Below are 25,190 nucleotides of genomic sequence, written 5' to 3' on the forward strand. Positions count from 1 at the left end.
TAAAAGTGCGAATTTTGTGATGAAATTTGGTACGTGGGGTTAGAATAATATTTGGAAGAACTTGTTCAAATAACTTTTTCCTATATCTGTAGGATGCAAAGCAAAATATCGGTAATTTACCGTGTTTTTGGGATTCGCAGTAGGCCGCTTTTAAAATTAAAAAATTCAGTTGAGTATCATAAAAAATGTGAACCTTCAACCTGTATTGACTGCAAAAGAAATCTGTATTTATTTTTATATGCATATCTATTTATAGAGATAGAATTGTTTACAAATAAACGACACAAACTTTGGTAATACACTTTTACAATTTGACTAACTATTTTTAAAATGATATGATATTATGGAATTGTGAATTATGATGATATTATAAAATGTAAATAAAAAATGGTCAAAAAATGGGGCCTTAAATTAGATTTCTTTGGCGGATTTTTTTTGCTAGTTCAAATTTGTCTAGATATTTTACAGTTATGTATACCCTCCCCTATGGTAAAAATCACGAGCCGCCGCTGAGTAGTAGTAGTAGTAAAGGTCAACTTACATTACTGTATCCCGTCCTATAAATGTAGGATCATAATGAAGATGCTCTTGTACTGCTTTGGGAACCTGACTAATATTTATATACAAAATGACACGCTCCATGTCCAATATGACATAACTTCTTATGTAAGGAGAATTCGGTACATCTCTGCCTCTGATATTGAGTAGCCATGCTATTTCGTCTAAAGCTGTAACTATCATGGCATCTGCTCTATGCTTTAAAAGTTCTTTTCGAGTTTCATTTACCTTTGTAGGATAGTTCTTTCCTAAAATACTTTAAATTATCTTGAAACTTATAAACACTTTTATTTACATATTTTACCTTGATAATAATGGTGAAGCAGACAGTATGCATCTATAAATCAAAAAGGCCGGGACACTTAATAGACGCTCAAGAAATCCAATAGTTGATATTGAAGAAACAAAAACAACATGGATGAACTATGTAACAACAACATTTGAAGACGATAGGAATGTCACCATCACACAAAATAAAAATGACGATACCGGACCACCTATTCTCGAAGCGGAAGTAGAAGCTGCTATAAACAACATTAAGGAGGGAAAAGCCGCAGGACCAGACGAGTTCTACTCAGAATTTTTGAAAATTATGGATAAAGATGAAGTAAAAAGACTTACCTTGATCTTCAACAATATATACCAAAGTGGAAAATACCCCAACAGTGGCTAAGATCAACTTTTATAACAATCCCTAAAAAGCCCAATGCCAAAAAATGTGAAGATTATAGAATAATAAGCCTTATGAGCCATCTCCTAAAAACTTTTTTAAAAATTATACATAAAAGAATATATAAAAAGTGTGAAGAATACATGACAAACACACAATTCGGCTTCAGGGATGCATTGGGTACTCGAGAGGCACTTTTTGCAGTACAAGTTCTCTTTCAAAGATGTAGAGACGTGAATTGTGATATATATGTGTGTTTTGTTGATTACCAGAAAGCGTTCGATAGAATAAAACATGACGAACTGATGAAAATATTAAATTCAATTGGTCTAGACAGCAGAGATCGCCGTATAATAAACAATATACAGGGTGTCCCGAAAAGATTGGTCATAAATTATACCACAGATTCTGGGGTCAAAAATAGGTTGATTGGACCTCACTTACCTATATACAATAGTGCACAAAAAAAGTTACAGCCCTTTGAAGTTACAAAATGAAAATCGATTTTTTTTCATATATCGAAAATTTTCAGAGATTTTTTATTGAAAATGGGCATGTGGAATTTTTATGGTAGCAACATCTTAAAAAAAAATTAAAGTGAAATTTGTGCACCCCATAAAAATTTTATGAGAGTTTTGTTCCCTTAAACCCCCCCAAACTTTTGCGTACGTTCCAATTAAATTATTATTGTGGCACGATTAGTTAAACACAATGTTTTTAAAACTTTTTTGCCTCTTAGTAGTTTTTCGATAAGCCAGTGTTTATCGAGATATTTTGAATATTTGTCGAATCCACTACATATTTGCATATGGTTAAGTACGATTAGGTATAGAGACCTATTAATAATCTGAAAATTTTTTTACAATTTACATTTTTAGGTATATTTTGAAAAAGAAGCTACATCTCGATAAAAGGTGACTTATGAAAAAAAGACTAAGAGGCAAAAGTTTTAAAAACACTGTGTTTAACTAATGGTACCACAATAATAGTTTAATTGGAACGTACACAAACATTTGGGGGGTTTAAAGGAACAAAACCCCCATAAAATTTTTACGTAAATGTATTGAATAAGAAGCCGCATCTCGATAAAAACTGGCTTATCGAAAAAATACTAGGAGGCAAAAAAGTTTTAAAAACGTTGTGTTTAACTAATGGTACCACAATAATGAATTAATTGGAACGTACACAAAAGTTTGGGGGGCTTTAAGGGAACAAAATCCCCATAAATTTTTTATGGGGTTGACAAATTTCACTATAATTTTGTTTTACAATGTTCCTGCCATAAGAATGATACATATCCATTTTCAATAAAAAATCCCTAGTAGTTTTCGATATATTGAAAAAAATCGATTTTCATTTTGTAACTTCAAAGGGCTGTAACTTTTTTTATGAGCATATTTGTACTGAGGTAAGTTAGGCTCAATCAAACTATTTTTGACCCCAGAATGTGTGGTATAATTTATGACCATTCTTTTTGGGACACCCTGTATATTACGAACTAACTGCACCTGTTAGAGTAGGGGATCAGTTAACAGACGACATCAAGATAAAAAGAGGTGTGCGACAGGGATGTACATTGTCCCCATTATTGTTCAATACATATTCAGAGCACATTATGAACCTAGCGCTAACGGACATAGACGAGGGAATACTTATAAACGGAGAACGATTGAACAACATAAGATACGCTGATGATACTGCCATTTTTGCAGACAGTCTTGAAGGTCTGCAGACACTTGTCTCCAGGGTGGCAGAAGTAAGTAGCAGGTTTGGTCTTGATTTTAACATCAAAAAAACAAAATACATGGTTATAAGCAAAAATAGGATACCACCTGGTCAATTACTAGTTAGCCAACAACCTATAACACAAATCACCAATTTTGTTATTTGGGTCCAAACTTAAATGAACAGTGGGACCAATCGACTGATATTAAGATAAGGATCGAGAAGACAAGATCAGCTTTCGTCAAAATGAAAAAAATCTTTAACAGCCACGATATTAAATTGGAAATAAAAGTTCGTTTACTAAAATGCTACGTATTCTCCGTTCTTTTATATGGCGTGGAGTCATGGACCTTAACTGAAGCATCACTGAAGAGACTCGAAGCATTTGAGATGTGGTGCTAGAGACGCATGTTGAGGATTTCCTTGATAGACAGAGTTACCAACGAAGAAGTTCTACATAGAATGGGTAAAGAGCGCGAACTAGTCGTAACCATGAAACGTCGCAAACTGGAATACCTGGGCCATATAATGCGCAATGAACAACGATATCACCTACTTCGGACCATACTTCAAGGTAAAGTGCATGGGAAAAGAGATCCAGGACGAAGAAGAATATCCTGGCTGCATAACCTGCGAAAATGGTTTAACTTAACCACTACCGGACTTTTCAGGGCAGCAGTCAACAAAGTCAGAATAGCCATGTTAGTGTCCAACATCCGCAACGGATAGGCACCATAAGAAGAAGACAGTATGTATCTAGCAAGAAGCAGTGGATAATGTTGAAGCCGGAATTTGAATTAACGGAGAATGTATTAATAACATAAGATACGCAGATGACACGGTGGTATTCGCTGAGAGTTCTAAAGCCGTTGAAAGTGAAGAGGTTAATAAATATAATCACACAAATAAGTCAGAGATGTGGACCTTAACTAAACACTAAGAAAACAAAATGTATGATGATCTCTAAGAAGGAACACCAATTTGAACGAATGAGTGTGAACGGTCAACAAATAGAAAAAGTAAAAACATACACCTACATTCTCCAGAAATCAAATGTAGGAGTAAAATGTCATGGTTGATCAATACCCATAAAAATCAAGTTACTACGATGTTATATCTTTCCTATACTCTTGTACGGAGTTGATTCGTGGACTCTCACAGACGCCTTCTTCTTCAGTGCCTTATCCGGTCCGGATATTGGCGATTATCAAGGCTATCATTGTTTTGTTGACTGCTCTGCGAAATAGCTCCGCGGAGGTTATCCCAAACCATTGTCGGAGGTTTTTCAACCACGAGATACGACGGCGTCCCGGTCCTCTCCTGCCAAATACTTTGCCCTGCATGACGAGTTGAAGAACTCGATATTTTTCTTCGTTCCGCATCACGTGGCCAAGGTACTCAAGCTTACGTTGTTTTACTAAATTAAGCACTTCATTTTCTTTTGTCATGCTCTATAGGACCTCAATGTTGATGACATGGTCCACATAAGATATTTTTAGTATCCTTCTGTAGATCCACATCTCAAAGGCTTCAATCCGCTTTTCAGTGGCTTGCGTCAGTGTCCAGGCTTCAACTCCATACAGTAGCACTGGAAGAACGTAGCACCTCACTATCCGCATCTTGGTTCCCAAACTGAGATCACTGCAGCACAGCAAGGATCTCAGCTTGATAAATGTAGACCGTGCCATTTCAATTCTGGATCTAATCTCTTGAACGTGGTCCCATTGTGAGTTGAGGGTAGTTCCGAGGTAAGTGAATCTGTCGACTCTCTGGATCTCTTCGCTATCTGCCATTAGTGCCCCGGGATCTAAATTTACACGGCTGACAACCATGAATTTAGTTTTCTTAATATTAGGGTTCAGTCCGAATGTTACGCTCACAGTTCTCACACGGTCTAGTAAGGCCTGTAGGTCATTTAGGCTGGTTGCTAGTAATACAGTGTCATCGGCGTAGCGGATATTATTGATGTATTCACCGTTCACTCGGATTCCCATCTCTAGGTTTGTGAGGGCTTCAGTAAAAATTTCCTCAGAGTATATATTGAAAAAAGTCTGCAAGAGCACACAGCCCTGCCTTACTCCTCGCATGATCTTCACTTGGTGGTCAACTGGTCTTTGACCTTGACTTGAGCACGCTGGTTCCAGTATAAATTCATGATGATCCGAATGTCCTTCTTATCTAATCCTACTCTTTGTAGGGCGGTGACCATCTTCTGGTGCTGGCAACGGTCAAATGCCTTGGCGTAGTCAATAAAACAAGCATAGACATCACAACTAACATCCCGGCATCTCTGAAGTAGAACTTGTAAGGTGAAAAGTGCTTCACGTGTATCCATGGAATCGCGGAATCCCAATTGCATTTCACTGGCATTTTCCTCGTATTTCTTGTAAATTCTGGCATGTATGATTTTAAAAAAATCTTAAGTGCATGACTCATACGGCTGATGGTCCGGAAATCTTTGCACGTTTTCGCAGATCGTTTTTTTGGTATTGTTACAAACGTTGACAATAGCCATTCCTCTGGGATATTACCTGAATCGTATATGGCGTTGAACAGTTCAGTTAACTCCTTCGTGCTTTCTTCACTCATCACCTTAATAAGTTCGACGGGTATTTCTTCCGGACCTGTGGCTATACCATTCTTATGCCTCCTCTACTTATCAGCAGACGCGTCCGCGGATGACATCCCCGTATGCATCCGCAGATATGTAGATGGGGTAATTTGGTCGTCTGTTGGTGGTCTGTTGTTTATTTTTAAGGCATGCGGTTGCTGTCGTTTTTCCAAGAACGGATCAAAAGGTTTCCGCGGACGCGTCTGCCGATGTGTAGAGGAGGCACTTTCTTACATCGGCAGATGCATCCGCAGACGCGTCTGCTGATATGTAGAGGAGGCATTAGACTGTTTTAAAGCCGCTTTCACCTCGCTTTCTAGTATTGACGGCCCTGTCATGCAATAATTGTCATCAAAGGCGTCACAGACGCCACTTGCAAGAAAAACGAGACTTTCAAAATGTGGCTTTATCGTAGAGTCCTGAAGATATCTTATACCGATTACGTTAATAGTATTTATATCAGGATGTTTTGTTGAGAATACAAAAAGAAAAAGAGCTGCTGTTAACCATAATAAAAACAGCCAAAATCGAATACCTCGATCACATCATGAGGAACAGCGAGAGATATGGTCTGCTGCAACTAATCTTACAGGGAAACGTAGAAAGAAAGAGGAGCAGAAAGTCAAAGGATTTCCTGGCTGAAAAATCTACGTACGTGGTTCAACACAACAACCAGAGCAGCAGTGTGTGAAGTATAGATTGGCATGATGGTCGCCAACATTCGAAACGGATAGGCACGACAAGAAGAAGAATTATATACTTATTAAAAATCTGTCGCAGTGTAATATGGAAACAGTACGACTAGATCAGATATTCTCAAGCCAATTCAGAGCAGAGAGAGGGATTAGACAAGAATTGGTTTTGTCACCTGGCTTATAGTCCATTGAAATGTTACATTTTTTAGGCCATTTGTTAGAGGAGTCAATTTTATTTTTTTAATGTGTAGTGGGGCTTAGTAGAAGGTTAAGTTCAAGTTTTTGGGGTCACCACTCTTGTCTCCCGGTCGCCATCTTGGAAAAGGGGTGCAAAGGGGTTTCGCGGTATATCTCGTAAACTAAAAATCCTACAAAATATCTAATCAAACATTAATGTAGCAAATTAAATTTTCTACAATTTTGTATTTATTACTTTTTATCGTTAACTGACCAACAAAAAAGATATAAACAAAAATAAGTGAACATTTTTTAACAAGCTTCCTTTTGGAGGTTATAACTTTTTTTCAGTTCATTTTACAATAAAATAACATTTTAGCAATTTTGTAGAGGGTTTTTCAGCGAACAACTTCCACTATAAAGTTGTTTAATTTTATTTATTATCTAGGTTTTACAACGCTCCAAACTTGACCAGATTCTCGAATGCTCATAGGGATACAATAAAAACAAAACATTAGGCTTACTTTTCTATCTATATATTTTTTATTCATACAATTTATTATGATTTTAACATTCCTATGCTATTAATAAACTATTTTTGACCTTTATCCCCACTAAAAACTTAGAATCCTAAGCAAAAAAAGGCCCAGGGGCCAAGAAGGGTCAAAAATATCTTAATAATAGCATAGGAACGTTAAAATCATAATAAATTGTATGAATAAAAAATGTATAGATAGAAATGCTATAGATAGATTGCTATGATGTTATTTTATTTTGAAATGAACAATGAAAAAGTTATAACCTCCAAAAGGAAACTTGTTACAAAATTTTCTCCTATTTTTGTTTATAACTTCTTTGTTGGTCACCTGACTATAAAAGTAATGGAAATAATAAAATTGTAGAAAATTTAATTTGCTATATTTTATGTGTATTTAAATTTCCTGTAGGGTTGCTAGTTTACGAGATACAGCGTGAAACCCCTTTGCGCCCCTTTTTCCAAGATGGCGTCCGGGGGACACTGGTGGCGACCCCAAAAACTTGAACTTAAGGTTCTACGAAACCTCCCTACACATTAAAAAAATGAAATTGACTCCTCTAAGAAATGCAACCCTAAATGTAACATTGCAATGGACTATTATTTAATATGAACATGTCATGAGGATGGCTTTAGAAGCATGGGTCGACGCAGTAGTGGTGGCTATAGAAAGCCTGTATGTTCGGTCGATAAGGTTACGAACAACAACGTTTTAAAAAGAATGAACAAGGAAAAGGAAATATTGGTTCCTGCAGATGATTATACAGGGAAAGATACTGGGCAGAAGAAGCTTAGGTCGACGTATATCCTAGCTAAACAATTTGAGACAAGAGACAATGGTACAATTGTAACCCTGTTGAGCTGTTTATAGCAGCAGTATCAAAGGTGAAGAAAGTCGTAATGATAGCCAATATTCTTATAGGAGACGGCACTTAAAGAAGACGCCACTTTCTTTCAGATTTATTAGTGTCTGTTCAACTATGAGAATTCATGTTTTTATTTTAAATTATAGTCAAAAACTATCAGAAGGCTTGTAATGCTTAGACGGTTGATGTTTCTAGACAGATAAATATGCTTGCTAAAGAATATATAAATAACTACGTATTCATAAAAATAAACTATTACCTGTATACTCTTCCTCTAAAAAGAATGCCTCTTTGTTTATTTTCTCTGGTCGTTCGTTTTTTGGCCAGATTATATCCACCAAGCTAACGTTTAAAGCCACTAACTGAATACGTGATCCTTTAAGCTCGTGTTCGAGTTGGTTCCACATATGGTGGGAAACCAATTTTGGATTTAGACCTAACCTTGAACCATGTGGGAATTCTTTCATAATCCATTCCGCCATTGTTGGAATATCTCGATGCCCTTCTCTGAACAGTAACCAGTTGCAGTCGATTTGTTCGTCAGCTTGAAGATGAAAGCGACCGTCAGTCCATAAGGCTGCTTTGTTTGCAGTGACAATGATGTTGGTGTAACTACCAGTAAAGCCTGATATGTAAGACCACAGTTTGTCATAATCAGCAACTTCAGTACTCTAAAATCAAAAACGAGCATTTACTACAAAACGAGTATCTCAATTTACAATAAATAAATAATAAAAAATACAAGGTGAGGCAGATAAAAGTCCTATTAGAAATATCTCGAGAACTAAAGAAAACAGAATCATTAAAATTGGAATGAAGGGGTTTTGAAGAGTGATGTCTTTAATTAAAATATTTTCATCGATTTGCTACTTCCGGTTATACCGGAAGTGGCTTATAACTTCGTTTTTTTAAATGGAATATCCTGTATATTTTACATTCTTAGATTCTCCTGGATGTCTGCTTTCTTAAAATATGAGGTTTTGTAATGTTATACAGGGTAGTTTAAAAGATAATTACGTTTCTTTTTTCTTAATTTCCTAGCAACATTCACACCCTGTAGAATTGTAGTAGTTTGGCATCAAAAACTCTATTTATGTTCAAATGATTTTTAATATAGTCTACTATTGTTAAAAATTGTTAGTATAGCTAAATGTTGAATTGTACTATAAAGGGTTGGTCGAAACTCGGAAAGAGTATTTTCTGAGTTTTCTTAAATGGCACACCCTATATTTTATTATTGTAATGAAATGATATTTTATGCTACTTTTTTATTTCTTAAGCATTCCCTATACCTAACTGCTTTAATTTGTGAGTTATTGGTGATTCAAACCAAACATTAATTTCAACAAAAAATACGTGAAATTTTATTAGGTTGGTCATGAAAATATTCAATCACAAATAATTTTTCGGAAATAAATACATATTAATCTAGACTGATCTTTAAAATTGCCAATAATAGTTGAGCTATCAAAATACCTACGTAGTTAACATTTTTGGCGCGATTAACAATTAAGCAGAAATTAAAGCATTTAGGTATAGGGAATGCTTAAGAAATAAAAAAGTACCATAAAATGTCTTTTCATTGCAATACTAAAATACAGGGTGTTCCATTTAAGAAAATTCAGAAAATACTCATTTCGAGTTTCGACCAACCCTGTATACTAAAATTTAACATTTAGCTATACTAATAATTTTGAATAATAGTAGACTATATTAAAAATCATTTAAACATAAATATAGTTTTTGATATCCAAATAGGTACTACAATTCTACAGGGTGTGAAAGTTGCTACGAAATTAATAAAAAAAACGTAATTAGCTTTTAAACTACCCTGTATAACATTACAAAACCGCATATTTTAAGAAAGAAGATATCGAGTAGAATCTAAAAATGTAAAAATAAATATCCCATTTAAAAAAACGAAGTTTTAAGCAACTTCCGGTATAACCGGAAGTGACAAATTGTGACACCCTTCAAAACCCCTTCATTCTAATCTTCATGATTTTGTTGCCTTTAGTTCTCTAAATACTTCTAATAGGCCAGTATCTTTTTAATGTTTCTACCATGTGTTTTTTTGTGACCTTAGTCTAATACTTTTAATAAGCATATAATAGCATTTAATAAGTATACTGTTAAAAAGCAGCAAAGTACATGATTTATACAATGTGCTCTTATCGTTTGCTCCACTTGTCAAAAAAATAAACAAATAGAAAAAATTAAGTGGACTCGCTAATAAAAAAAGTATTTATCAGATTATTTCATTCATAGGAGATTCTGACCAATAGAAAGCTACAGAAATCTAAATTAAATTGATTATTTTTTGATGATTTTCTTCCAATCTTATATAAACTTCCAATCGTATAGTAAGATATTTGATCACCTGTTTAATTCTGTCCAATCAGATTAAAATTATACTGAGAATTATCTACTGTAGAAAATTACCGATAGAATTTTTTTAAGTAGATTGTTTCTGTTTAATGGCAACCAGTTTCCTAGTTTCGATAACTGTCACATTTAAGAAAATATCCCTAATATACGTATTAAAAAATAATCTTACGAATATCACACGACAGTAAGAATAAATAAGAAAATAATGCTTAATTTTTACTCAAATTTGTTGTCATTGGGCAATAGCCACTCGAGCCCTGCGGTCTCTCGTGTCTATTGTCAGACAACAAATTTTCGAAAAACTGTCACATTATTTTCAATTTATTCTCATTCTCTTGTGATATTATACCCGATAATTTTTGATAATTTCCCGTCGTCAAGTATATTACGTCAGATGCCCTTCGTTGCTACGAAAAAATACATTCAGTGACATTAATGACAATTAATGTTTTAAAAATTATAAAAGTGATGACTTTCAACCGTAAAATATTTATAACAACTGTGTGTTTAATTGTACAAATTTGTACTTACATAAATAAATTACAATAAAATTTTGGTTTTAAACAGTTTTATTCATGAAATAATCGCAACAAATTGCACTCGATCTCTATAATTAATATCGAATTTTTGCCCTCGTGACACTTTGACATAATTTCACTCCCCTTCTGGTCGTGAAATTAAAACTGTCAAAGTGTCACTCGGGAAAAATTCGATAATTTTAGAGCTCTTGTGCAATTACCACTGAAAATTTATCTTTTCTTCCAACAAAGAAACAAAAGTAGCTCCAACAAAAAAAAAATACGCGCCGCACTGTGGAAACCACAGTTACATGAAGAGTTGAACACAACAACGGAATTCTCTTGATTCACTTAGCCTCCTCAATGAATACAGTAGTTGCAGTGCCGGATTAACCAATAGGCAAAGTAGGCAGTTGCCTAGGGGCCTCGGCCCCAAAGGGGATTGCTTAGTTGCGTTTCATTTAATAATTTGATCTTAGCTTCCCAACGGTGGGTAGAAGCTGAAAAAAAGTTGTACACCGACCAAAATACCAATCCACCCAAATCGCCGGACCAAACCACCGGACAAATTACCAAAACACCGGATCAAATCCAAAATACGATATTGCTCCAACGGGTCCAACGCAACTTTTAGCAGCACTTACTCCAACTAAAGCGAGTGTGCGGCACAAAAGATGTAAATTGCAAGTTAGTTAATCTTAGATAAGTGAGCCTGGAGATTATTGTATTTTCCTGACATGTAGTGAAAAGCATGTGGTAATGAAGGAGACGGTAGCGAGGGGACGCTGACTCATTTGTTGCTCTTGCTCTTACTACTTTTCTAAGAAACCGTGCAGACTGATTGGCAGTAGGTAATGTTCCTTCTACCAAACGGCATTCATTTCATATTCTCACAACATAGGCTTTCCATGTGAACAAAAGTATGCATTGTAATGTAGTTTTATATGTCCACCATCACTTTTATTCTATTGCGCGATATTTGAATTTTTTAACCTAATAAGATTTATAGTTTTTATTTAAATCTAATTATTATTTTTACGTCTTGGGCCCTCCGAGGCCCCCTTTGGGGCCGAGGCCCCTAGGCAACTGCCTACTTTGCCTATTGGTTAATCCGGCACTGCAACTACTGTATTCATTGAGGAGGCTAAGTGAATCAAGAGAGTTCCGTTGTTGTGTTCAACTCTTCATGTAACTGTGGTTTCCACAGTGCGGCGCGTATTTTTTTTTGTTGAAGCTACTTTTGTTTCTTTGTTGGAAGAAAAGATAAATTTTCAGTGGTAATTGCACAAGAGCTCTAAAATTATCGAATTTTTCCCGAGTGACACTTTGACAGTTTTAATTTCACGACCAGAAGGGGAGTGAAATTATGTCAAAGTGTCACGAGGGCAAAAATTCGATATTAATTATAGAGATCGAGTGCAATTTGTTGCGATTATTTCATGAATAAAACTGTTCAAAACCAAAATTTTATTGTAATTTATTTATGTAAGTACAAATTTGTACAATTAAACACACAGTTGTTATAAATATTTTACGGTTGAAAGTCATCACTTTTATAATTTTTAAAACATTAATTGTCATTAATGTCACTGAATGTATTTTTTCGTAGCAACGAAGGGCATCTGACGTAATATACTTGACGACGGGAAATTATCAAAAATTATCGGGTATAATATCACAAGAGAATGAGAATAAATTGAAAATAATGTGACAGTTTTTCGAAAATTTGTTGTCTGGCAATAGACACGAGGGCCCGCAGGGCTCGAGTGGCTATTGCCCAATGACAACAAATTTGAGTAAAAATTAAGCATTATTTTCTTATTTATTCTTACTGTCGTGTGATATTCGTAAGATTATTTTTTAATACGTATATTATGGATATTTTCTTAAATGTGACAGTTATCGAAACTAGGAAACTGGTTGCCATTAAACAGAAACAATCTACTTAAAAAAATTCTATCGGTAATTTTCTACAGTAGATAATTCTCAGTATAATTTTAATCTGATTGGACAGAATTAAACAGGTGATCAAATATCTTACTATACGATTGGAAGTTTATATAAGATTGGAAGAAAATCATCAAAAAATAATCAATTTAATTTAGATTTCTGTAGCTTTCTATTGGTCAGAATCTCCTATGAATGAAATAATCTGATAAATACTTTTTTTATTAGCGAGTCCACTTAATTTTTTCTATTTGTTTATTTTTTTGACAAGTGGAGCAAACGATAAGAGCACATTGTATAAATCATGTACTTTGCTGCTTTTTAACAGTATACTTATTAAATGCTATTATATGCTTATTAAAAGTATTAGACTAAGGTCACAAAAAAACACATGGTAGAAACATTAAAAAGACTAATACAATATATAAACTTTAAAGATTGATCTATATATAGGGTGAGGCAGATAACTGGCCTATTAGAAGTATTTAGAGAACTAAAGGCAACAAAATCATGAAGATTAGAATGAAGGGGTTTTGAAGGGTGTCACAATTTGTCACTTCCGGTTATACCGGAAGTTGCTTAAAACTTCGTTTTTTTAAATGGGATATTTATTTTTACATTTTTAGATTCTACTCGATATCTTCTTTCTTAAAATATGCGGTTTTGTAATGTTATACAGGGTAGTTTAAAAGCTAATTACGTTTTTTTTATTAATTTCGTAGCAACTTTCACACCCTGTAGAATTGTAGTACCTATTTGGATATCAAAAACTATATTTATGTTTAAATGATTTTTAATATAGTCTACTATTATTCAAAATTATTAGTATAGCTAAATGTTAAATTTTAGTATACAGGGTTGGTCGAAACTCGAAATGAGTATTTTCTGAATTTTCTTAAATGGAACACCCTGTATTTTAGTATTGCAATGAAAAGACATTTTATGGTACTTTTTTATTTCTTAAGCATTCCCTATACCTAAATGCTTTAATTTCTGCTTAATTGTTAATCGCGCCAAAAATGTTAACTACGTAGGTATTTTGATAGCTCAACTATTATTGGCAATTTTAAAGATCAGTCTAGATTAATATGTATTTATTTCCGAAAAATTATTTGTGATTGAATATTTTCATGACCAACCTAATAAAATTTCACGTATTTTTTGTTGAAATTAATGTTTGGTTTGAATCACCAATAACTCACAAATTAAAGCAGTTAGGTATAGGGAATGCTTAAGAAATAAAAAAGTAGCATAAAATATCATTTCATTACAATAATAAAATATAGGGATCCGAGAATCAATTTGGCTTTATGCAGGGCAGATCAGCAACAGATTCAATTTTCATTATAAGGCAGTTGATGGAAAAATACAGGAGTAAAGAAACAAACGCTCATATTATGGTATTCATTGATCTTGAGAAAGCATATGATAGAGTTCCTCGAGAGATTCTGTGGTGGGCACTCGATAAGAAAGGAGTCCCTGGTGAATATGTAAAGATTGTGAGGGATATGTATGCGGGAGTAGCGACTAGTGTTAGTACAGATATGGGAGAGACTGATAAATTTCATGTGAAAGTAGGATTGCACCAAGGCTCTGTGCTTAGTCCGTATTTATCCTCATTAGTTTTGGACCAGATAACAGCGAAACTACAGGGTAAAATTCCATGGTGCTTAATGTATGCTGATGATGTCGTGTTAGTAGGAAATAGTGAAAGAGACTTAGAACAAAAACTGGAACAGTGGAGGTAAGCTCTGGAGGAAAAAGGTTTAAAACTTAGTAGGACAAAAACAGAGTATTTGTAATGTTCATTTAAAGATGAAGTTACTACAAATAAAATGGTATCTTTGGATGGTGAACTGATTGTGAAAAGCAATAGTTTTAAGTACCTGGGATCGGTATTATAGAGTAATGGAGAAATAGATGGAGATGCATGCAGTAGAATTAGGGCTGGATGGATGAAGTGGAAAGAAGCGAGTGGTGTGTTGTGTGAGAGAAAAATTCCAATGAAGCTGAAGGGACAATTCTATAAAACAGCCATAAGACCGGCTATGATGTACGGAACTGAATGTTGGGCAGTGAAGAAGAAAGAGGAACAACGAATGCATGTGGCGGAAATGAGAATGCTTAGATGGATGAGTGGAGTGACAAGGAAGGATAAAATTAGAAATGAGTATATTAGATGAAGTCTAGGTGTGGCACCAATAGATGTCAAAATGAGAGAGCATAGGTTAAGATGGTTTGGTCATGTTCAACTTCGAGACGTTAATCACCCAATACGAAGAATAGCTGAAGTACAGATTCCTGGATGGAGTAGGAGAGGAAGAATAAAGAAGACCTGGGGCGAGACGATAAGGCAGGACATGTTGGTAAAGGGGATTAATATTGATATGACCCAAGATAGAATTGTGTGGAGAAATGCAATTAGGGAAGCCGACCCCGCATAGGGATAAGGCAAAGAGAATGATGATTATCATACTTATATGAATATCGTCAACATTAAACCACAAATATTATGCGTTAATTTTCTACAAATTATGCTGCCATAATTGTGTTTATCTTTCCGCTCGAAATCTTATGTTGGAGTATCTCAATGTGTTTATTTAGAAGTCCGCCGACCAAGGATTTGTTATTTTTTTGTTGACTGAAATTCTGAGATATGTTGATACGAGGCTCTAATTCATATCAAGAGGATACCTGCAGAATTGCTAAGATGTAATTTTTCGTGTGAAACTTGCTTGTATCTGAACATGGTATCTGAAAACATACGATCTTTTTTGTTTATCCTTTTCTAATTTGCCAAATATTAACATGGCCGTATAGTAGGTGTGATTAAAAATATACTTTGATTTTTTCTATTGGTTGTTTAAATGATGAGAGAAATTTTTGATTACAATGATTGGTCAAGGAAGGATGCTATGGTAAATTGTAAAAAGGGAATGGCTTAAAAAGTAGTGTCCAAGTTTTAAGATTCAGTTTTAGTCTTAGCTCAGTCTTGATTAGAGTTCAAGTTCCTGGTGGAGTCTCGAAGGGCTGCTACGGCGGTACCGGAGAAGTTGAGTCTCTAAGTAGAGATTCATGCAGCATGTAATGTTGGAAATTTGTTCCTCTTTGTGGCTTGCTAGCTCCCTGGCAAGTGCCTCTGGTGCAATCAAGACCATGGCGCCGTTTGCCGCTTTCGGGCATAACGCCGGTTCATTTTTGGTGTATAATACACTATCAACGTTCTTCCTGTGAGCAGTTTGAATTGAATTTAGTGTCAATAGCCATACTAAATACTTCAAGAAGTAAATTAGAAGTCAATCAAATAATTGAAAATTAAGTTATCAGTCAATATGAGCTGTAAACTTAAAGTTTGTGAAAATGCCAAAATACTAAGGCCGTTTGTATTGTTTTTGAGTTTTGCTGGAAATTTTCATGAAGATGATCAAAATTGTACTATCTATATGTTTTTGTTAAACTGCAAATTAAGTGATTAGTGAAGTGACTTGGACATCTTCAAACAATCAAGAGCAGGACGATTCCTGACCCAACAAAGCTATTTAAAATTTAAACCTTTTTTTATGTAATAATTGGATCCTACTTATTGTAAAACCAGAAAGAGGTCCATATTGTTTCCTTTTTATTTTTCAATAAATTTGATACATTTTTAATAATGTTTGGTTATTAATTATCTAACTCCCTTCCCTTGATCAACAATTAAGTAAGAATCAACTAAGCAAGAAAGAATGAGCAAATTATATTTATCTTTATATAAATTTAATGTATTTTGTGATAATTATTTATCTTTTATTAATAATTTCACTTGAGTTATTTTTCTAAATTATTTTTCTTTGTCTTACATTTTTTTGGTAACATAATGGCGCCCAATATTTTGTTCAGTATTTCTATTATCATTTGAATATCATTTATTTCCAAGCTAAAGTCGATTGTCTAATCTGAGACACAACTATCTAGTGACGTTGGTAATTTATTTTTTGGGAAGTTAAGTTACTAGAAGTTACTGGAAAATATTACACAACCAAACATTCCTGCTCATAGCCAATATTATTAAGTATACACTCCCACTATTTCGAATAATTATTTTTGTTATGAAAGATTTTTATTTTATTTATCGTATGGGATAGATACAATAAGAACACATAATTTAAAAAAAGTATATAAAACATTACACGAAGTATCACAAACGAACATCTAATGTATTAATATAATGTAAAACATTTTCGGTCGCATTCAGGAACTCATAGAAAACTCCAGGGTACCGCCTTCGGGGGCATTCCTCAATAATGTGGCGGACGGTCTGCCGTTGCGCACCACAGTCACACTCAGTAGTAAGGGCCTTTCCCCATCTATGCAAGCTATCAGCACATCTACCGGTACCTGTTCTTATTCTGTTCAGCGCCGTCCATGTATTGCGGGGCAGTTCAAAGCCTGGCGGTTCCTGATCGATACAGGCCATTTGGTGTGATTCCTGTGGTGAGTCGCTCTGCCATTGTCTTCTCCAAGCGTTGGTGAGGTCGAAATGTTCCTGATGTAGGGAGGTGGCCCTTAACAATGGAGGATATCTGGAGCGCAGTCTGTTCATTTCGATATCAAGCTTATCATGGTGGATGGGTAGTTGATGGTTAGCCTCGATTTTTCGATATTCTCTGAAAAGAGAATGACTTCTTCTTAGTTTCGGCGGTGGAATGTGACTCAGAATGGGAAGCCAATAGTTTGGTGTTGCTCGAATTGTACTTGAGATCATTCGCATTGTCTGGTTTAATTGGGTGTCAATGATCTTCGTGTGTTTGCTATTGAGCCATACCGGCGAAGCATATTCAGCCGCCGAGTATACGAGTCCGAGAGCGGATGATCTGAGTACGGAGGCTGAGGACCCCCATGTGGTGCCACATAGTTTTTGGATTATATTATTTCGCGTCTTCAGTTTTTCTGCCGTTCTTTGTAAGTGCTCCTTAAAACTTAAAGTTCTGTCAAGAGTCACTCCAAGATATTTTGGTGTTGAGTTATGAGCGAGTAGTCTGTTTTCAAAGTGAACGTAGAGTTTTTTGTTGGCTTGGGCATTATTCAGATGGAAACAGCACACTTCAGTTTTCGTTGCATTGTGCCGTAGCTTCCATTTGCGCAAATATTCACCCATAACAGCAAGGTCATCCGTCAGTACTGTTTCTGTAATATTCATGTTATTATGTCTTGCTGCAATGGCCCAATCGTCAGCGTAGTCAAATTTCTGCGAAGATGTCCTAGGTAGGTCCGCGATGTATAAATTAAAGAGTAAGGGTACCAAAACAGATCCCTGTGGCAGTCCATTGCTGAGCTTCATTTGGACACTTCTTTAAGTTGCCCATTGTGACGTGAAAAGGTCTGTCGGTGAGCATGCTATCAATGAGTTTGGTTACCTTTTGGCATGGGATGACACAGATCAGTTTGCAGATTAGTCCTTGTCTCCAGACGGTGTCGTATGCAACTGATCTCTCTCTCTCTCTCCTGTCGTTTCCCCATTACTGAGGATCGTGATTTCTTCCAATATTCCCAACAATGTTTCTCCATTGGTCTCTATCTTCAGCTGCTCTAAGAGCTTCGCAGAATGAGTTTCCAGCTGAATGCTTTATTTGGTCAGACCATCTAGTTGGTGATCGTCCTCTTGATCTTCTCCCCGGAACGGTTCCAGAAACAATTATTCTCTCCAAAGTGTCGTCACCTCTGCGAAGCACGTGACCAAAGAATTGCAGAATTCGTTGCAGACATATTGTGGACAGCCTTTTTTTAATATTGAGTTGGTTTAGAATGGAAACGTTTGTCCTATGAGCTGTCCAAGGTATGCGCAGCATTCTTCTCCAGCACCACATATCAAAGGCATCGCGATTTTTTGGCGCTCGCATGCGCGAAGAGTCCAAGTCTCTGCTCCGTATAGAAATATTGAGAATACAAGGGCATCCACCAGTCTCATCTTGATATTTTGAGAGAGAGATCTGTCTTTCCAAAGTTTAGTTAGGCGACTCATCACATTTTTTGCCATACCAATACGTCTCCGAACTTCTGCTTCACAGTTACCATCGTTAGTTATACTAGACCCGAGATAGACAAAGGTGTTTACTATCTGGTATTCCTGTAATATGTTAGTCAGTTGAATAGTGTCAAATCTGTCGACCACCATTATTTTTGTCTTAGCTTTATTGATTTTCAGACCAACTTTATTGCTTTCGTACTCAACTCTTCGCAGAAGATCAAACATTTCTTGCTCATTTGCTGCTATAAGTGTAGTGTCATCAGCAAATCTTAAATTGGAGATTTTTCTACCAGCTCCTGTTACTCCACCGACCCATCCTTCTAAAACCATCCTCATGACATGTTCACCATAAATGTTAAATAAGTCAGGTGACAACACGCATCCTTGTCTAACACCTCTCTCGGTCTTAAATTGGTTTGAGAACTTCTGATCTAGTCGTACTGTCGCTATATTAGACTGGTACAGATTTTTAATAAGTGTCACCAGGTGCATTGATGCGCCCATTTCTATTAAAATTGACCACAGATTTATCCAGCTTACACAATCAAATGCCTTTTGGTAGTCAACGAAGCATATAATCATAGGTACTTGAAATTCTCTAGACTTTTCAACGAGTTGTCTCAGGTTCAGGATTTGTTCCCTTGTACCTTTACCCTTTACAAACCCCGCTTGTTCCTTAGGTATTTGGTAATGTAGATAGGTTTTTAATCTGTTTTTGATGATATGCAACAAGATTTTACTAGCATGTGTTATTAGTGACAGTGTGCGGTAGTTTTCACATCTGGTAGTAGTTCCTTTTTTGTGTAGTGGGATATAAATTGAGGTACACCAATCAGATGGCCATTTTCCTGAATTCCAAACAGCGACACAGATAGAATGGATGATATGTAATCCTTTGTCACCTAGTAACTGTAGTATTTCACATGGTATTGAATCAATGCCTGGGGATTTATTTCTCTTTAGTGATTTAATTGCACCTTTGACTTTAGCGAGTAAGACAGTAGGTTCTCTAGGGTAGTCAGAAGGCCACTGATTTTCTGCTGATACCTCGTTATTTTTATATAGCTCGCCACAGTAGTTGCAGCTGATAGGTCAATGAAAACAACGGATGTTTTTTGCTTTCTTTGAAAACCTGCTTCAATATGTGTTGTTAGGGATAGGATCTGATATGTGCAGCTGCGGTTAGGTCTGAACCCTGCTTGCTCAATAGGTATCACCCCCAATATGTTGTTACTAATTCTGTTGTGGATTAAGCGTTCCAACAGTTTATAGACACAGCTCAGCAGTGCAATCGGTCGGTAGTTTTGGGGTTGATTATTTGGTTTTCCTGGTTTCAATATGGCTAAAATGGAGGCCTTTTTAAGGGAATGGGGATTTCTCCTGATTTTAATATATCTGTATAGAAATCAGCCAGCCATTTCCTAGCATATTTGCCACAATGGAGTAAAAATTCTGGATGTATTTTATCGAGGCCGGGTGCCTTTCCAGACTTAATTTCTGATATTGCTGAGGTAATTTCTTTTGGAGTAAACTCGTCAGAGTATTGAGATGTAGGCGGACATGCAGACTTTAGTATTTTTAGTTCTTGTTTTACTTTGGTGGTGTGGTCACGATCTCTAGGTGCCCTTGAGTTTGCTACAATGTGGGAGACCACTCTGTTGGGAACTATTGGTACTTTGTCTCTAGTTGAGTGTCTGCTACTACCAAGTTTTCTAAGTAAGGACCACGCTTTTCTGCTTGATTTGCTAAAGTCTAGTTTTTCCACAGTTTCCATCCATTTTTGCCCTCTGGCTGCATCCAAACTGTGCAGCAGTTCGTCCGCAATTTCTCGGTCTTGGCTTTCGTTGTATTCTTGATACAATTTTTCGCATTTTTCATCCCATCCTGGGACATAATCTCTACGATATCCTCTGGGTATAGTTTTCTTCGCTGTCCGCGCCAACAAATCTCATATAGTTTGTACCTGTTGGGGTTATCCATCCGAGGCATTTGTCCAATATCGCAGTAAAAGTCGCCCAGTCTGCTTTTTTAAAGTTCCACCTAGGTCGAGGGAAAGATGTTATTATTGGTATTTTGATGCCAACTTCTATTACAACAGTTGTACAACTATTACAACTATTGTTACAACTATTGTACTTCTATTACAACTTCTATTACAACGGCGAGGCTTTGATAGACTGAAGCGAAGGGGCTGGCACGTCTTTGACGCTAAAGATAGGGGAACTTTTCGATCTGCAGCCTGGAGGCGAGATTACAACCCAGACCTATGCTTTGTCTCCACAAATGAAAACAATCAACCCCTGGCAGCTTGACGTACAGTGCTCCCAGATTTTCCACATAGCCAACATAGACCAGTTACTGTACGTCAAGCCCTGGCAGCTTGACGTACAGTGCTCCCAGATTTTCCACATAGCCAACATAGACCAGTTACTGGTCTATGTTGGCTATGTGGAAAATCTGGGAGCACTGTACGTCAAGCTGCCAGGGGTTGATTGTTTTCATTTGTGGAGGCAAAGCATAGGTCTGGGTTATAATCTCGCCTCCAGGCTGCAGATCGAAAAGTTCCCCTATCTTTAGCGTCAAAGACGTGCCAGCCCCTTCGCTTCAGTCTATCAAAGCCTCGCCGTTTTGATCACTTTGTCTATACTTCCAGAGTTCGTGATGGCTGTTGAAATCTCCAACATACACTGAGGGTTGTGGGTGGGCGTGAATAACATGCGGAGGCCACAGGACTGCCAGGGGTTTATAAATATTGCTGACAGTAATTTCGCCAATTTGTATGGTAACCCTATGAATGTTATTTATGTCTGATGTAGAACATATGTGTGCATTTTCTATTTTGTTTCGGACATAGGTTGCTACTCGATAAGCTGGATGGTAAGTTGCACCCAGTAAATCGTAACCATGAATTCTTCCTCTAGCGAGAATTTGTTCCTCGTTTTCTATTATGTTATTATTATTATTTACATATATTGTTATTATTATTTGTTATGAAAGATTAAGTTGATTTGAGCAGTTAATAGTGTGAGGTAGGAATTTTTGTGTCGTATGTTTCCTACTTTAAATGTGTCAAAATGAATCTCTGCTGAGCGAATTCAGTACAGTAAGAAAATGTAAAGAAACACCCCACAGAGAACCACCCCACATATTCAATAATTCTGAGTAACGGAGCTGTTTATTCCATATATAGCCCAATTTCATCCCTTTCTGACATATTAACATTTTCTGTAAATTCTGTTTTCGTTATCCAACTGAATGAAATTTGACGTGTTCAAACTAGAGAAGACTGCCCAAGGTCGCGTTGGCCGGATAGTATACAGGGTGGTTCATCTTATTCGCCTCGGTGTCTGTACAGAAAACCACTTGATATTTAAAAAAAAATCTTCACAGTAATATACAGGGCCATTAATACCACAATCTAAAAATAATGTGAATTATACAGGGTGCTCCAAAAAAGAGTGGTATATCAAAGTTATATTTTTTCTTATGGAATGCCCTATATATGATGAAATTATTCAATTGACCTTAAAAAATAAGCTACAGTTTCATAAGGGTTCCCTATACCTAAATACAGGGTGTTTTGATTTATTTCGATTTTTATAAAAATGTAAGGTTTTAGAAAAAAATAAATATCTACGAATCTAAGAATCAGTAACAAATTCTTTCTTAGATCTTAATAATTAACTATTTAGCATACTTAAGCAGATGCTTATTGCAACAAAGTTTCTTACAGGGTGGTCAAAATATGAGATTGTTCTATTAACAAATTCAAGCTGTAATAACTTATTTAATTTAAATGGAACACCCTATATCTTACTAGTCTATCGCGTAGAAAATATACCTAGCTTTCAATTTGTATTAGGGTTTCCTATACCTATCTTTTTGCAGGATGGTCAAAATATTAGATTGTTTTATTAACAAATTGAAGCTGTAATAACTTACTTATTTTAAATAGAACACCCTGTATCTTACTAGCCTATCGCGTAGAAAATTTATTTAGCTTTCAATTCTTATTAGGGTTTCCTAAAGCTAAGTAAATTTTCTACGCGATAGACTAGTAAGATACAGGGTGTTCTATTTTAAATAAATAAGTTATTACAGTTTGAATTTGTTAATAGAACAATCTCATATTTTACCACCCTCTAAGAAATTTTGTTGCAGTAAGCATCTGTTTAAGTATGCTAAATAGTCTATTACTAAGGTGATACAGTAGCGATCACCAGGTAGCAAAAACGCGTTCCAAGATTGCGGCTGTAATTTTGAATATTTTTTCGAGATATTTGGCACACATATTCGTAATATAATAAAGAATGGCGGTACAGAGCCCAATTTGAAAAATATATTAATATGTGGAAATTACTCTGTAATTAAATACAATATTAAAAAAACGAGCCTGTACCGCCATTAAGAAGAACAAAAAAATACACTTTCTTCAAATAAACTTTTTTATCCGATGCCTAGATTTTGTGTCATTTTGGAACTATTAAAATTTTTTATTTCATTAGTACCTAGTTCCAAAATGAAACAAAATCTAGGCATCGGATAAAAAAGTTTATTTAAAGAAAGTGTATTTTTTTGTTCTTCTTAATGGCGGTACAGGCTCTTTTTTAATATTGTATTTAATTACAGAGTAATTTCCACATATTAATATATTTTTTAAATTGGGCTCTGTACCACCATTCTTTATTATATTACGAATACGTTTGTCAAATATCTCAAAAAAATATTCAAAATTACAGCTGCAATCTTGGACCGCGTTTTCGCTACCTGTTGATCGCTACTGTTTCCTCTTAAGATCCAAGAAAGAATTTGTTACTGTTTCTTAAATTCGTAGATATTTATTTTTTTCTAAAACCTTACATTTTCATGTATAGGGAAACCTTATGAAAGTATAGCTTATTTTTGAAGGTCAATTCAGTAATGTCATCAGATATAGGGCATTCCATAAGAAAAAATATAACTTTGATATACCACTCTTTTTTGGAGCACCCTGTAGGTATAATTCACATTATTTTTAGATTGTAGTATTAAAGGCCCTGTATATCTCTGTGAAGAAATTTTTTAAAAACATTAAGTGGTTTTCCGTACAGAGACCGAGGCGAATAAGATGAGCCACCCTGTATATTTGAATGTAAAGTTTTGTCAACAACTAGAAAAGATACATAGATAGAAGCAAAAGATAAAAAGGCGCGTTTGGGAGTAAATCTATATGTGCGCGAATTCATCAAAAGTTTTGGCCCTGGGCGCAGCTGAAACGTTATACGGGCTCTCATTCGGTACTACAATGGCAAGTCAATAATTGTTCAATATGACGGTTATGGGTAAATAAATGTTGTGTATTGTAACGAAAGAGAACTCTTGACCGACCCATGTATAACGGTACACAACTCGAGAATGACGCATGACGCTATCGAATGTTCGTGGTGGCGGCGGAGGGGTAAAGAGTGTTCGAGAACGTACCTCAAGTAGGCGTGACCAGCTGATAGCTAGAATGAGCGTGGATTGTTCCATAATAACGGCTGGACTATAAATAGGAACGGATTTTGTAAATAAATTTAGTTTTAAGCTAGATATGTGTAAAGAAAACTTGTATAAATAAATTAATAAAGTCGTATATAAATACGAACGTTCATTTTTGTTACAGTATATTAGTGTATATTGTTGTGAGGACAGAGATAAAAGCAAGTTTATAATTGTAGTTACTTTTTAAATAGTTTTTAAAAGTAACAGGTACGTAATTGTAAATGTTTCAGTATTGTAATAAAAAATTACATACCTATTTGGAAACATAAAATAAACCTACCTAATAGTAGGTAATGCTTTTATTTACATAATTTGAATACGAACAAAATTTCTACCAATCTGCATCTAATATATTGTTTTGTTACTCTATGTTTTGTTGTATTTTAATATTTTAGTTCCATAAAAATCAAATTAAATTTGATTAAATTCATAAAATAAGCAACTGTCAAAAAGTTTATGGTATAAACATTCAGTTGGTGGATCTTCCCACATGACTCGTACGTCTAAATGGTTAAGTTCTAATGAACTTTGGCTTCCAAACTAACAGCCCTACTATACGCGGGTTCGATCCCTACTGCAAATTTTATTTTTTATAAATTTTATGGTTGTAAGTATATTTATTAAATAATTTTTCTCAAAAAGTACGTAGGTATTTAGTAGTTAAAATTAGTTTACTATTTAAATAAAATATAAATAAACTGTTTAAAGTGTATTGATTTCGTTAAAATCATATAATAGAAATATAACTTCTTACGTGCGTACAAAGTACACACACATTCTTTTTTAATTATTTTAACTCGTTTTAACATTTAATAGTACTAATAGATGATATACCTGGATCCCGCGTACCAAAAAATTGATTAATAGCAAGCTGAAAATTTGTTAATAGCTTAACGGTATCTAGTGGACAAACTTTGATGTATGGGAACACTGGAACAGGGCAAGTTTTAATAGGGAACTTGCATAAAAT

General features: G+C 35.3%; 1 protein-coding gene across 1 annotated transcript in view; it reads right to left on the bottom strand.

Moving 5' to 3' along the window:
* Positions 1-25,190, bottom strand: part of LOC126883301 (xaa-Pro aminopeptidase ApepP-like) — a 445,329-nt gene that overhangs the window by 37,755 nt on the left and 382,384 nt on the right. The window contains exons 3-4 of the mRNA XM_050648661.1: positions 8,097-8,508; positions 542-806 (exon numbers count right to left, since the gene is read on the bottom strand). Of these exons, the coding sequence (XP_050504618.1) occupies positions 542-806; positions 8,097-8,508 (677 nt within the window). The remainder of the gene's footprint in view (positions 1-541; positions 807-8,096; positions 8,509-25,190) is intronic.

This window comes from Diabrotica virgifera, chromosome 4 (genome assembly GCF_917563875.1).
Source record: "Diabrotica virgifera virgifera chromosome 4, PGI_DIABVI_V3a".
NCBI classification, from domain to species: Eukaryota; Metazoa; Arthropoda; class Insecta; order Coleoptera; family Chrysomelidae; genus Diabrotica; species Diabrotica virgifera.